The sequence below is a fragment of the Salvelinus alpinus genome, chromosome 32 (assembly GCF_045679555.1).
Source record: "Salvelinus alpinus chromosome 32, SLU_Salpinus.1, whole genome shotgun sequence".
NCBI lineage: Eukaryota > Metazoa > Chordata > Actinopteri > Salmoniformes > Salmonidae > Salvelinus > Salvelinus alpinus.
The window spans coordinates 11,501,185-11,516,315 of NC_092117.1; the positions used below are offsets into that span (position 1 = coordinate 11,501,185).

At 42.4% G+C, this 15,131-nt stretch overlaps 1 protein-coding gene across 1 annotated transcript; it reads left to right on the forward strand.

Moving 5' to 3' along the window:
• Positions 1 to 5,918: 5,918 nt before the first annotated feature.
• Positions 5,919 to 14,641, forward strand: yipf3 (Yip1 domain family, member 3). The gene is made up of 9 exons (XM_071380170.1): positions 5,919 to 6,189; positions 6,538 to 6,747; positions 6,963 to 7,069; positions 7,178 to 7,223; positions 7,356 to 7,448; positions 7,726 to 7,857; positions 7,965 to 8,078; positions 8,663 to 8,786; positions 13,679 to 14,641. Exons 1-9 carry the CDS (start codon positions 6,118 to 6,120, stop codon positions 13,816 to 13,818), a joined length of 1,038 nt encoding a protein of 345 aa, XP_071236271.1. The 5' UTR covers positions 5,919 to 6,117; the 3' UTR covers positions 13,819 to 14,641.
• Positions 14,642 to 15,131: the final 490 nt, after the last annotated feature.

The following is a 15,131-nucleotide window of genomic DNA, read 5'->3' on the forward strand; positions in this document are numbered from 1 at the left end:
ATATGGATGAGGGTGGGATTATAGAAAGGATATAAGAAAAGAAAATACAATTTTATTTGTCACATGTGCTGAATACAACAGGTGTGGATTTAACCCCCTAGAATCTATGCCTGGTTCTACTAAGCTAACATATGGAATTGTTTTAAAATAGTCATAGACAAAGGAGATTATTGTGGACTACAGGAAAAGGAGCAAACCACCATTCTCATCGACAGGGCTGCAGTGGAGCAGGTTTAGAGCTTCAAGTTCCTTGGTGTCCACATCACCAACAAACTAACATGGTCCAAGCACACCAAGACAGTCGTGAAGAGGGCACAACAAAACCTATCCCCCTCAGGAGACTGAAAAGATTTGGCATGGTTTTTCAGGTCCTCAAAAGGTTCTACCGCTGCACCATCGAGAGCATCCTGACTGGTTGCATCACTGCCTGGTATGGCAACTGCTCGGCTTCCGACCGCAAGGCACTACAGAGGGTAGTGTGAACGGCCCAGTACATCACTGGGCCAAGCTTTCTGCCATCCAGGACCTCTATACCAGGCGGTGTCAGAGGAAGGTCCAAAAAAAAATCAAAGACTCCAGCCACCCTAGTCATAGACTGTTCTCTCTGCTACCGCACGGCAAGCGGTACCAGAGCGCCAAGTCTAGGTCCAAGAGGATTCTAAACAGCTTCTACCCCCAAGTCATGACACTCCTGAACACCGAAACAAATGGCTACCCAGACTATTTGCATTGACCCCCCTATTTTACACCGCTGCTACACTCTGTTGTTATCATCTATGCATAGTCACTTTAATAACCCCAAATGTACACTACCTTTCAAAAGTTTGGGGTCACTTAGAAATGTCCTTGTTTTTGATATAAAAGCACATTTTTTGTCCATTAAAATAATATCAAGTTGATCAGAAATACAGTGTAGACATTGTTAATGTTGTAAATGACTATTGTAGCTGGAAACGGCTGATTTTTAATGGAATATCTACATAGGCATACTGTACACTACATTGAAAGGTAGTGTACAGGAGTGATGGTTGCTGCACATTATCAGCAACCATCACTCCTGTGTTCCATTGGCACGTTGTGTTAGCTAATCCAAGTTTATAATTTTAAAAGGCTAATTGATCATTAGAAAACCCTTTTGCAATTAAGATCTCGCTTTTCTTTAAAAAATATGGACATTTTTAAGTGAACCCAAACTTTTGAACGGTAGTGTACATATTACCTCAACTAACCGGTTGAGTAATATATTTTACTACTGCTCTTTAATTACTTGTTACTTTTATTACTTATTCTTATCCGTATTTTTTAAACTGCATTGTTGGTTAGGGGCTTGTAAGTAAGCATTTCACTGTAAGGTAATACAGGTAATACCTGTTGTATTTGGCGCATGTGACTAATACAATTTGATTTGATTTGATACCAAGGATCATTTAGCCAGTGGCATAAAGTATTTAAGTAAAAATACTTTCAAGTACTACTTAAGTCGTTTTGGGGGGTATATGTACTTTAATATTTCTATTTTTGACTACTTTCACTTCACTACATTCCTAAAAATAAAAATAAACTTTTTACTCAATACATTTTCCTTGACACTCAAAAGTACTCGTTACATTTTGAATACTTAGCAGGACAGGAAAATTGTCAAATCACACACTTATCAAGAGAACATCCCTGGTGTCTCTGATCAATAAACACAAATGCTTAGTTTGTAAAGATGTCCATTTGGAAAATCTGACCATAATTATATCCTCCTGATTCCTGCTTACAAACAAAAACTAAAGCAGGAAGCACCAGTAACTCGGTCAATAAGAAAGTGGTCAGATGACAGAGATGCTAAGCCACAGGATTGTTTTGCCAGCACAGAGTGGAGTATGTTCAGGGATTCTTCCGATAGCATTGAGGAGTACACCACATCAGTCACTGGCTTCATCAATAAGTGCATCGATGACATCATCCCCACAGTGACCGTACGTACATACCCCAACCAGAAGCCATGGATTACAGGCAACATCTGCACTGAGCTAAAGGGTAGAGCAGCCTCTTTCAAGGATTTGGGACTCTAACCCGGAAGCTTATAAGAAATCCCGCTATGCTCTCCGCCAAACCATCAAACAGGCAAAGTGTCAATACAGGACTAAGATTAAATCGTACTACACCGGCTCCGACTCTCATCGGATGTGGGAGGGCTTGCAAACTATTACAGACTACAAAGGGAAGCACAGCCACGAGCTTCCCAGTGACACGAGCCTACCAGACAAGCTAAATTACTGCTATGCTGGCTTTGAGGTAAGTAACACTGAAGCTCCATGAGAGCATCAGCTTGTCCTGGACGACTGTATGATCACGCTCTCCGTAGCCGATGTGAGTAAGACCTTTAAACAGGTCAACATTCACAAGGCCGCAGGGCCAAACGGATTACCAGGGCGTGTACTCTGAGCATGCGCTGACCAACTGGCATGTGTCTTCACTGACATTTTCAACCTGTCCCTGACTGAGTCTGTAATAACAACATGTTTCAAGCAGACCACCATAGTCCCTGTGCCCAAGAACACTAACCTAACCTGCCTAAATGACCCATAGCACGCATGACTGTAACCATAAAGTGCTTTGAAAGGCTGGTCATGGCTCACATCAACACCATTATCCCAGAAACCCGAGACCCACTCCAAATTGCATACCGCCCCAACAGATCCACCGATCATGCAATCTCTATTGCACTCAACACTGCCCTTTCCCACCTGGACAAAAGGAACACCTATGTGAGAATGCTGTTCATTTACTACAGCTCAGCATTCAATACCATAGTGCCCACAAAGATCATCACTAAGCTAAGGACCCTGGGATTAAACACCTCTCTCTGCGACTGGATACTGGACTTCCTGACGGGCCACCCCCAGGTGGTAAGGGTAGGCAACAACACATCTGCCACGCTGATCCTCAACACTGGGGCCCCTCGAGTGTGTACTTAGTCCCCTCCTGTACTCCCTGTTCACCCACGAATGCGTGGCCAAGCACGACTCCAACACCATCATTAAGTTTGCTGTCGAAACAACAGTGGTAGGCCACTGACAACGATGAGACAGCCTATAGGGAGGAGGTCAGAGAACTGGCAGTGTGGTGCCAACCTCTCCCTCAATGTGAGCAAGACAAGGAGCTGATTGTAGACTACAGGAAAAGGCGGCCCGAACAGGCCCCCATTAACATCAATGGGGCAATAGTGGAGCGAGTCGAGAGTTTCAAGTTCCTTGGTGTCCACATCACCAATGAACTATCATGGTCCAAACACACCAAGACAGTCGTGAAGAGGGCACAACAAAATATTTCCCCCCTCAGGAGACTGAAAAGATTTGGCATGGGTTCTCAGATCCTCAAAAAGTTCTACAGCTGCACCATTGAGAGTATCCTGGGCGGTTGTATCACCGCCTGGTATGGCAACTGCTCGGCATCTGACCGTAAGACGCTACAGAGGGTAGTGCGTATGGCCCAGTACATCACCGGGGTCAAGCGTCCTGCCATTCAGGACCTATATAATGGGCAGAGGAATGCCCATAAAACTGTCAGAGACTCCATTCACTCAAGTCATAGACAAGTCATGTTTTATCTACTACTGCATGGCAATCGGTACCGGAGCGCCAAGTCTTGGACCAAAAGGCTCCTTAACAGTTTCTACCCCCAAGCCATAAGACTGCTGAAAATTTCATCAAATGGGCACCGGACTCTTTACATTGACATCCCCCCCATCCATTTGTTTTGTACACTGCTGCTACTCGCTGTTTATTATCAATGCATAGTCACTTCAACCCTACCTACATGTACAAATTACCTCTAACTAACTAACCTGTACCCCAGCACACTGACTCGGTACCTGTACCCCCTGCATGTAGCCTCATTATTGTTATTTTATTGTGTTACTTTTTATTATTTTTTACTTTTGTTTATTTGGTAAATATTTTCTTAACCAACAGTGCAGTTCAAGAAGAGTTAAGGGCTTGTAAGTAAGCATTTCACAGTGAGGTCTACACTTGTATTCAGCGCATGTGACAAATAATGTTTGATTTGATTAGGGATGGTGCCAGGTTTCCTCCAGCCGTGACGTTTGGCATTCAGGCCAAATAGTTCAATCTTGGTTTCATCAGACCAGAGAATCTTGTTTCTCATAGTCTGAGAGTCCTTTAGGCAAACTCCAAGCAGGCTGTCATTTAAAATGTTTAAATTGAACCTTTATTTAACTAGGCAAGTCAGTTAAGAACAAATTCTTATTTACAATGACGGCCTAGGAACAGTGGGTTAACTACCTTGTTCAGGGGCAGAACGACAGATTTTTACCTTGTCAGCTCGGGGATTCAATCTAGCAACCTTTCGGTTACTGGCCAAATGCTCTAACTACTAGGCTACCTGCCGCCATGTTCCTTTTACCGAGGAGTGGCTTCCACCTGGCCACTACCAAAAAGGCCTGATTGTTGGAGTGCTGCAGTGATGGTTGTCCTTCTGGAACGTTCTCCCATCGCCACAGACGAACTCTGGAGCTCTGTCAGAGTGAACATCGGGTTCTTGGTTACCTCCCTGACCAAGGCCCTTCTCCCCCGATTGCTCAGATTGGCTGGACGGCCAGGTCTCGGAAGAGTCTTGGAGGTTCCAAACTTCTTCCATTTAAGAATGATGGAGGCCACTGTGTTCTTGGGACCTTCAATGCTGCAGAAGTTTTTTGGTACTCTTCCCCAGATCTGTGCCTCGACACAACCCTGTCTCGGAGCTCTATGGACAATTCCTTCGACCTCATGGCTTGTTTTTTGCTCTGACATGCACTGTCAGCTGTGGGACCTTATATAGACAGATGTGCCTTTCCAAATCATGTCCAATCAATTGAATTTACCACAGGTGGACTCCAATCAAGTTGTAGAAACACCTCAAGGATGATCAATGGAAACAGGATGCACCTGAGCTAAATTTCGAGTCTCATAGCAAAGGGTCTGAATACTTATGTAAATAAGGTATTTCTGTTATTTTTTTAAATAAAAATGTGCTAAGAAAATTGGTTTTCGCTTTGTCATCGTGGGGTATTGTGTGTAGATTGTTGAGGAAAAACATTAATTTAATACAATTTAGAATAAGGCTATAACGTAACAAAATGTGGGAAAAATCAAGGGGTCTGAATATTTTCCAAATGCACTGTATATATACCTTATTTACATAAGTATTCAGACCTTTTGCTATGAGACTCGAAATTGATCTCAGATGTCTACCCTTACTAAGCACTTAAACTTGGCAATGACGTACTGTCCCCATGAGTGACAGAACATTGCGCCAATTACGGCGCAATGCTCCTATTCTCTGCTGGTTCACCCCACCACCACAGAAATCACTGAGCTAGGCTGAAACACCTGCATTTTGGAGCGGCCTTATTCAAGAAAACAAAAAAGAGACCATGTGTGTATGCAGCTTTATTAACTGAATGATATATATTTTCTACATTGCTTGCAAACTAATATGTGACACGTATTAATGCCAAAATAACAATTTATTTATTTATTTTCTACGAAAATGTGGGTCTCAAAACAGCCCCACCTGCACTGAATGACGGATCGCCACTGGATGTTACCCACTGACGTATGATTCAAAATTCAAAAGGCACTCGCACATCCGAGCTATCTTTTTTGCAGGTGCATGGCAACAGTTGAATAAAATGAAAAAAATAACAAACAGCAGCGTGCGGGTTTCTTCTTTTTTACCCAATGACATGAAAACTCTGAACACAAACCAGTCCAAACCAACTCTAAGCATACACCATATGCGCCTATGTGAACTAAGATCTGAAACGATTTGGTCACTTTGATTTGGAGCAAAGATATTTTTGCTAATTGTTTTGAGCTACATGCGATGCTTTCCATTACAAAGTCGCGCGATATGTTATGTTTACACGTAGTACGCACGACGTGTTACGCGTTGAGTCTGAGTGACGCACCCCCATCTGATTAGGCAGTGTAATGCATTTTTGGGAACAAATATTTATATTTAAAGCGCCCCTGATGCGGTAGTTGACACTTCATTGGTTGTATGTGAGATTGAAAGTGCAGTTTTCTTTTTAAAAGGGATCAAGAACACGTTCACCTGCTCTAAAAGATGGCTTCGTCTGATGGAAACAAAAACACGAACACGGAACCATGGGGCGGTTTTGAGGACAACATTATCCAGGTAACGTTAGCTAGCGAGCTAGCTAGGTAGCGATAGCCAAGAAAATAATTGCAATGTGTATATACTATTATTTTCCTAGCTACATCGCGGTATTGTTACATCTTCTTTAGTGTTGCCAAACTAATTTTTTTCTGTGCAGAGATAGCTAACGTTAAAGTTTGTCCGACAACAATGTTAAGCTAGCTAGCTAGCTAATCATAAACTAAGAAACAGTTTTTTATTTTCTTAGCTAGCTAACTTAATTTCACAGGTTGTGACTGTCTGATGAAAACAACATGAACAATTTGCGCGTGAAACAAATTTCACATACAAGGATGTACAGTAATGTAATAAACGATCTATTACTAGGGCACTGGGTCAGCAGTGATTGACATGGAAAACATGGATGACACATCAGGCTCCAGCTTTGAGGACATGGGGGAGATGCACCAGCGCATGAAGGAGGAGGAAGAGGTGGCAGAGGAGGCTGAAGCAACTGAAGAGGAGACTGGAGAGGATGGCGAGTTTCTGGGAATAAAGGGTATCAAGGGCCAGCTGGGGAGACAGGTGGCAGATGAGGTGAGCTGAGAAAGCTTTGTGATGCTGATGGGCAACAACTTGTCACACACAACATTACCTTTGTTATAAAAAGGGCTTTGCCGTTACCCAATATTGTAATTTCTATCTCAATAGCATTTCTATCTCAATTGTCTGGTTAATGTTGCTGTCATAACTTTGACTTTCATCACACCTTTGTCAGCTGATTTATAATGAACGTTCCCTCATCCTCTTAGGTGTGGCAAGCAGGAAAGCGGCAGGCTTCCAAGGCTTTCAACCTATATGCCAACATAGACATTCTCCGGCCGTACTTTGATGTGGAGCCTATGCAAGTTAGGAACAGGTGAGTCAGTACAAATGTGTTTTGTAATCACGACTTGTAGTCCTAACATGTATAGCATTTACATTTTATGACACTCTTCCTAACATGTACGCCTCTTTTCTACCCAAGGTTGATTGAATCAATGATACCCATCCGCATGATCAATTTTCCACAGGTGAGTGGGATTTTCTTTTCCCATACTATTTTCACAGGCTGGGGAAAGATTTAAATCTAGAAGTTTTCAGAGCTTACCTGGCCAATTAAAGGAAATATAAATGTTTTCACTGCTCTTCTTTTCCAACTGTAGAAGATTGCTGGGGAGCTGTATGGGCCAATGATGCTGGTGTTCACGCTGGTGGCCATCCTCCTGCACGGAATGAAGACATCAGGAACCGTAATTGTAAGAGAGCCCAACTTATACTGGCTTCATAAATGCATGTTAATATGCAGTATACAGATGGATATGGTGTATTAGGTGTAATGAACACTTTTCTACATACAACTGTAGTTGAAGGTAGCATCAACAACCATTTTGACATTAAGAAAGCAAAAAGCATCTGTTCAGAGTTTCAGACATTAGGTACTGCTTATTTAGTACTCTGTTCTGTTCATCCTGTATTGTTAGTTGTCTATCTGAACTTGATTAGGCCTAATAAATGTTTTTCCTCCCTGGACAGAGAGAGGGTACTCTGATGGGAACAGCCATAGGGACATGCTTTGGTTACTGGCTGGGAGTTTCCTCCTTCATCTATTTCCTGGCGTACCTATGCAATGCCCAGATCACCATGCTCCAGATGCTGTCTCTGCTGGTGAGTCAACAGTGACCATAACTCTCCTCACAGCATCCCTGTGTAATCCGTTTGCTATAAAAGCAGTGTGAAATCTCACCGTCTGTTCTACTATGTGCCCCCAACAGGGTTATGGTCTTTTCGGGCACTGCGTGGTTCTCTTCGTCACCTACAACGTCCACTTCCACTCCCTGTTCTACATCCTGTGGCTGGTCGTAGGAGGGCTCTCCACACTGCGGATGGTAAATAGGCAGATTAATTACTTCAAATCCAAAGAGCCCTTTGACACTCACTGTCTGCGTTTTGCGTGGTAAGGCTAAAGCAACTGACTAGACGAACGTCGAGGAGTGAAGTCAGACACTAATGTGGTTTTCCAACAGCAAGGCTCAGATTAACATGGCAGTGATGCCATTGTTTCTAAAAGTTCTTCTTTATAATGTTGAAATAAATATGTCAAACTGAAATCATATGTGTGTAGATTGTTCAATCAAATAGTGAGAGCCTAAAATATCACATTCATTTGTATATATCCACTGTATAGGCCTATATGAATCGTGGCAAAGTTGGTTCCCGTCTCAGTCATTTCTTTGCGTGGGTCAAACAAAAACACCCACATGACTGGTTGATAATAGAGCCTCCCACAATGCAGGCGAAGGCTGCAGGATGAAGTTGGTGAAGAGCAACTGTAGGTGCAAGTCAGACAATTTTTATCCCCATAATGCAACACACTTTGAAAGCCCTAGACAAAATATATCCGCTCGAATGCGCCCACTATGTCAGTGATAGTCAGTCTCTCCCCCTGGCTCACCTTCTCCCTCTCTCTCAGGTGGCTGCTGTTATCTCTCGGACCGTGGGCCAGACCCCACGCCTCATCCTCTGTGGAACACTGGCTGCTCTGCATATGCTCTTTCTGCTCTACCTGCACTTCGCTTATCACAAGATTGTTGAAGGTAAGATTCCCGGAAGGCAAACCAGGACTCGTCTTCACAAAGCGTCTCAGAGTAGGAATGCTGATCTACACTGAGCAAAAATATAAAATGTAACATGGAACAATTTCAAAGATTTTACTGAATTACAGTTCATATAAGGAAATCAGTCAATTTAAATAAATTCATTAGGCCCTAATCTATGGATTTCACATGAATGGGAATACATATATGTATCTGTTGACCACAGATAACTTAAAACCAGTCAGTATCGTGTGTGACCACCATTTGCCTCATGCAGCGCAACACATCTCCTTCGCATAGAGTTGATCAGGCTGTTGATTTTGGCCTGTGGAATGTTGTCCCATTCCACTTTAATGGCTGTGCGAAGTTACTGGATATTGGCGGGTACTGGAACACGCTGTTGTACACTTCGATCTATAGCATCCCAAACATGCTCAATGGGTGACATGTCTGGTGATTATGCAGGCCATGGAAGAACTGGGACATTTTCAGCTTCCAGGAATTGTGTACAGATCCTTGTGATATGGGGCCGTGCATTTCATGAAACATGAGGTAACGCGGCGGAAGAATGGCACGACAATGGGCCTCAGGATCTCGTCACAGTATCTCTGTGCATTCAAATTTCCGTCGATAAAATGCAGTTGTGTTTGTTGTCTAGCTTATGCCTGCCCATACCATAACCCCACCACCATGGGGCACTCTGTTCACAACATTGACATCAGCAAACCGCTCGCCCCCACACGACAGACGTCTGCCATCTGCCTGGTACAGTTGAAACTGGGATTCATTCGTGAAGAGCAGACTTCTCCAGCATGCCAGTGGACATCAAAGGTGAGCGTTTGCCCACAGAAGTTGGTTACGACTACGAAATGCAGTCTAATACCCTGGTGAGGACGAAGAGCACGCAGCTTCCTTGAGACGGTTTCTTACAGTTTGAAATTCTTCAGTTGTGCAAACCCATAGTTTTACCAGCTGTCCAGGTTGCTGTTCTCAGACAATCCCGCAGGTGACGAAGCCGGATGTGGAGGTCCTGGGCTGACATGATTACACGTAGTCTGCGGTTGTGAGGCCGGTTGGACGTACTGCAAAATTCTCTAAAATAGTGTTGGAGGCGGCTTATGATGGAGATCTGAACATTAACTTCTCTGGCAATTGCAAACTCCCTCAACTTGAGACATCTGTGACATTGTGTTTGAGTGGCTTTTTATTGTCCCTAATACAAGGTGCACCTGTGTAATGATCATGTTGTTTAATCACCTTGATATGCCACACCTGTCAGGTAGATGGATCGTCTTGGCAAAGGAGAAATGCTCACTAACAGGGGTGTAAACAAATTTGTGCATAACGTTTGAGAGAAATAAGCTTTTTGTGCCTATAGAAATTTTTTGGGATATTTTATTTCAGCTCATGAAACATGGGACCAACACTTTACATGTTGCGATTATATTTTAGTTCAATGTAAGATCATTTTTGCCTTTTTAAATCTTTAATGAAGGGTGGGGTGACCAAGATCAGCACTCCTACTTTGAGACGCTTAATGAATACAGGCTCCCCTTGTCCAATTATAAACACATTTTAATTGCTTCTATTCAATGATCCTCCAAGTTAGGCTTGGGCAGTGTACCGTGGTATTTTTAAATAAGTATAGTATGATTTTTCAATACCGTCAAAATAAATCATGTATAATAACCTCTGAGGTAGGGATAGGCATTTTAAATAATTTCACTATTCAAACAGTATCATACATTTTTGTCAGATATCCGGACATTCAAAATACACGTTTTCTTCACTGCTGCGCGTTGGAGAGGCTGGCGCTCTATTGCTGCAGCTACAGAGGGCTGTGTGTGTGGCAGTGAGCAGACAGAGGAGAGACGCAGTAGCTGACTCGGCCACATCCACGACTAGCTAACTTGTAGGAGCCACAATGTTATTTATCATCCCATACAGTGCATTCGGAAAGTATTCAGACCCCTTCCCTTTTTCCACATTTTGTTACGTTACAGCCTTATTCTAAAATGGATTAAATAAAACACAATCCACATCAATCTACACACAATATCTCATAATGACAAAACAATTATTTATTTATTTTAAATTTTTGCTAATAGAAAAACCTTATTTACGTAAGTATTCAGAGCCTTTTGTTCTGAGACTCGAAATTGAGCTCAGGTGTATCCTGTTTCCATTGATCATCCTTGAGGTGTTTCTACAACTTGATTTGAGTCCACCTGTGGAAAATTCAATTGATTGGACATGATTTGGAAAGGCACACACCTGTCTATATAAGATCCCACAGTTGACAGTGCATGTCAGAGCAAAAACAAAGCCATGAGGTCAAAGGATTTGTCCGTAGAGCTCCGAGACAGGATTGTGTCGAGGCACAGATCTGGTGAAGTGTACCAAAACATTTCTGCAGTATTGAAGGTACCCAAGAACACAGTCGCCTCCATCGAAGTTTGTAACCACCCAAGACTCTTACTAGAGCTGGCTGCCCGGCTAATCTGAGCAATCGGGGAGAAGGGCCTTGGTCAGGAAGGTGACCAAGAACCCGGTGTTCACTCTGACAGAGATCCAGAGTTCCTCTGTGGAGATGGGAGGACCTTCCAGAAGGACAACCATCTCTGCAGCACTCCACCAATCAGGCCTTTATGGTAGAGTTGCCAGACGGAAACCACTTCTCAGTAAAAGGCCCATGACATCCCGTTTGGAGTTTGCCAAAAGGCACCTCAATGACTCTTGAAAAACAAGATTCTCTGGTCTGATGAAACCAAGATTGAACTCTTTTGGCCTGAATGCCAAGCATCACATCTGGAGGAACCAAGTCACGGTGAAGAATGGTGGTGGCAGCATCATGCTGTGGGGATGTTTTTCAGCGGCAGGGACTGGGAGACTAGTCAGGATCGAGGGAAAGATGAACAGAGCAAAGTACAGAGATCGTTGATGAAAAACTGCTCCAGAGCTTTCAAGACCTCAGACTGGGGCGAAGGTTCACCTTCCAGCAGGACAACGACTCTAAGCACACAGCTGAGACAACGCGGGAGTGGCTTTCGGGACAAGTCTCTGAATGTCCTTGAGTGGCCCAGCCAGAGCCCAGACTTTAACCCGGTCGAACATCTCTGAAGAGACCTGAAAATAGCTGTGCAGCAACGCTCCCCATCCAACCTGACAGAGCTTGAGAGGATCTGCAGAGAAGAATGGGAGAAACTCCCCAAATACAGGTGTGCCAAGCTTGTAGCATCATACCCAAGAAGACTCGAGGCTGTAATCGCTGCCAAAGGTCCTTCAACAAAGTACTGAGGAAAGGGTCTGAATAAGGATGTAAATGTTTTTTTATTTTTTGTACATTTTATAAAAATGTCTCAACCTGTTTTTGCTTTATGGGGTATTGTATGTAGGTTGATGAGGGATTAAAACAATTTCATCAATTTTAGGATAAGGTTGTAACGCAACAAAATGTGTAAAAAGTAAAGGGGTTTGAATACTTTCAGAATGCACTGTATAACAGTGCCTGTCTTGACTGGCGTAGCCTAGAGAACCTAGCCAGCTATAGCTAGCTAGGCTAATTGAGGCCACATTCTGCGCTTTCTCCCCAACCCCATTAGGATAAACAGCCTACCTGTTGGTTGCTCATTGTAGACTACTCCTTCTCATTTTGCTAACTTTTTAATTCCATAAACTTGCATCGCATTAGTGACCTGTCACTCCACTTGCTACACATTGAGCCGCTTTGATTGGCCAACCTAAACTTCAAGCTACACACCTGAAGGCTACCGGTCTTTTTATGGGCCGCACGTCATAAAAAAGTCATTGGAAAGTTTGTTTTATTATATTAGTAGTTTGAAACATCATGGTGTATATATATATACCCTTGTATGTAACAATGTCACATGGATATTTGAATAAAATTTTCCAGTGTTAAATAGAATACCCACACACAATACTCAGTATTGGAATACTATTGTCCGTTCAAATATTCAAATATCTGTGCACATCTCTACTCGGGGGCACACCTGCTTTGAAGGAACAGTGGGGGTGCATGCTACGCCACTGCTGATAACTATAAGGTAACTATCTAAGGTGACAAATAAATGATCTCCAGCTCAGGGCTCCAGCTAGGCATTTGGTTTGCTAACTTGCTAGCTAAGTGGCTAGCTTGCAATACCAAGCTTCTTGGTTACAGCAGAGACAATCAATCAACTCCTGGATCAAGACCCCTGCTGCCTAAATTTGTTTTGTACGTCAATGTGTTTTGTGCTGGAGTTTTTTTTGTTTGGGAAGGAATAGCGCCCCTTGTGTGCCTGTAATACCGTATATCCTGGTATGGTACAGGGACGGTATGAAAATCTGGATACCGCCCAACCCTACGCCAAGGTATATTCCTAAAAGTCCAATGCAGAGGTTTTTTATCTCAATATCAAATCATTTCTGGGTAACAATGAAGTATCTTACTGTGATTGTTTTAAGTTAAAATGGTATAAAAATAAAGTAGCTTTTTAGCAAAAAGCTATTTCTCAAGCAATCAATTTTCTAGGATTGTCTTGGAGTGGTCTGAGGGAGCTAATTGGAGGGATATGTAATTTGAACTAGATGTTATTAGCAGAGAGGTTTGAAACTCTTTGTAATTGGTCTATTAACTTATGCCACCTGGTGATATCGCAGGACAAAACTCAATCCTACCAAAACAGGCTGAAATTCCATGTGTTTTTTTCCCAAACAGCTCTTGTACTAAAAGGTAGTTATCATAATTGTCACAATATTATTTCAACCTCAGAGTGGAAATACCATATAAAACACTGGAAACACTGGTTTTTGACTCCACTGACCTTTTAAACTGGGTCTTGAATTTGATTAAATAAAAATTAGACATTTGTTTTGCATTTTTTTGTCTGAAGGTATCCTGGACACATTGGAAGGACCCAACATGCCCCCCATCCAGAGAGTGGCCAGAGATTTGCCTGTGGTGGCCACCGCTGCTATGAATGCTGTGAATGCCACAGTGAAGACCCTTGGTGTTATCCTGCAGTCACAGTGATGGTGTGTCCAACATCAACGATGAGACCATAGGCTCATGAGAACCTGAATTCCATGGTGGTGGTGTTGTGTAGATAATACAGACTGATGTGAAGGTCAAAGACCATGGTGGTTACTGGTTATAGTTGACATTCATCATGATACATGAACATTGTCTCGACAAACAAATCATCATCAGTTCACAACAACTATTGGTTGTTTATATTGAACTAAATCAAAAAACTACATGGGAGTGAATCATGTTTGTGCTCTTCAAATGATTGACTCCCTTTTTCATAGGGATCTTGTATTTGTTAAAGCAGCTTGAGTGCATTAAGATTCCCAGCTGTTTGCATTTGTTCTCATGTTTAGACAAATTAATATTCAACTCGACACTCTCCTTTTTGTAGGCTTTGTTACACAGGTTTTGGTGATTCTCTAAAATTCTAGACGTTCAATGGGAGGACGGTTCCCTAAGGCTGTGTGGTGCCTTCTATAGTTTCTTCAAAGAAATTATTATTATTATTATCATGTATGATACGGGGTAAATTTAGAGTTTTATCTAGCTTGTTTTACACAATGCACCTCTCTTGTCTGATAACCTAATGAGAAAATAACCAGATATGCAGTTGGTATGTCATATGAGATACTGCATTAACTTATGAATATTGTTCCTTCTAATCAGCTTTTGTTTCACCCAGTCATTTGTGTTGTGCATTATTTGTACTTCCTAACATTTGGGTGGGATGCAAGGTAACCTCTCCTCCTTTTTATTTAAATGTGAAATTGTATTTATAGGGTTATTGTACAAAAAGATACAATGGAAATAAACTTTACGGACCTAAGACATAGTCTTCTGAAAAAAATCAAGAAGTTCTGCAATTAGATCCTAATCTATGAATTTCACATGCTTGGGAATACAGATATGCATCTGTTTGTCACAGATACCTTAAAAAAAACAGTATCTGGTGTAACCACCATTTGTCTCATGCAGTGCAACACATCTCCATTGATTGTGGCCTGTGGAATGTTGGCCAACTCTTCAATGGCTGTGCGAAGTTGCTGGATATTGGCAGGAACTGGAACATGCTGTCGTACACATCGATCCAGAACATCCCAAACATGCTCAATGGGTGACATGTCTGGTGATTATGCAGGCCATTGAAGAACTGGGACATTTTCAGCTTCCAGGAATTGTGTACAGATCCTTGTGACACGGTGCCGTGCCTTATCATGCTGAAAAATTAGGTGATGGCGGTAGATGAATGGCATGACAACGTGCCTCAGGATCTCGTCATGATATACTGTGCATTTAAATTGCCATCGATAAAATGC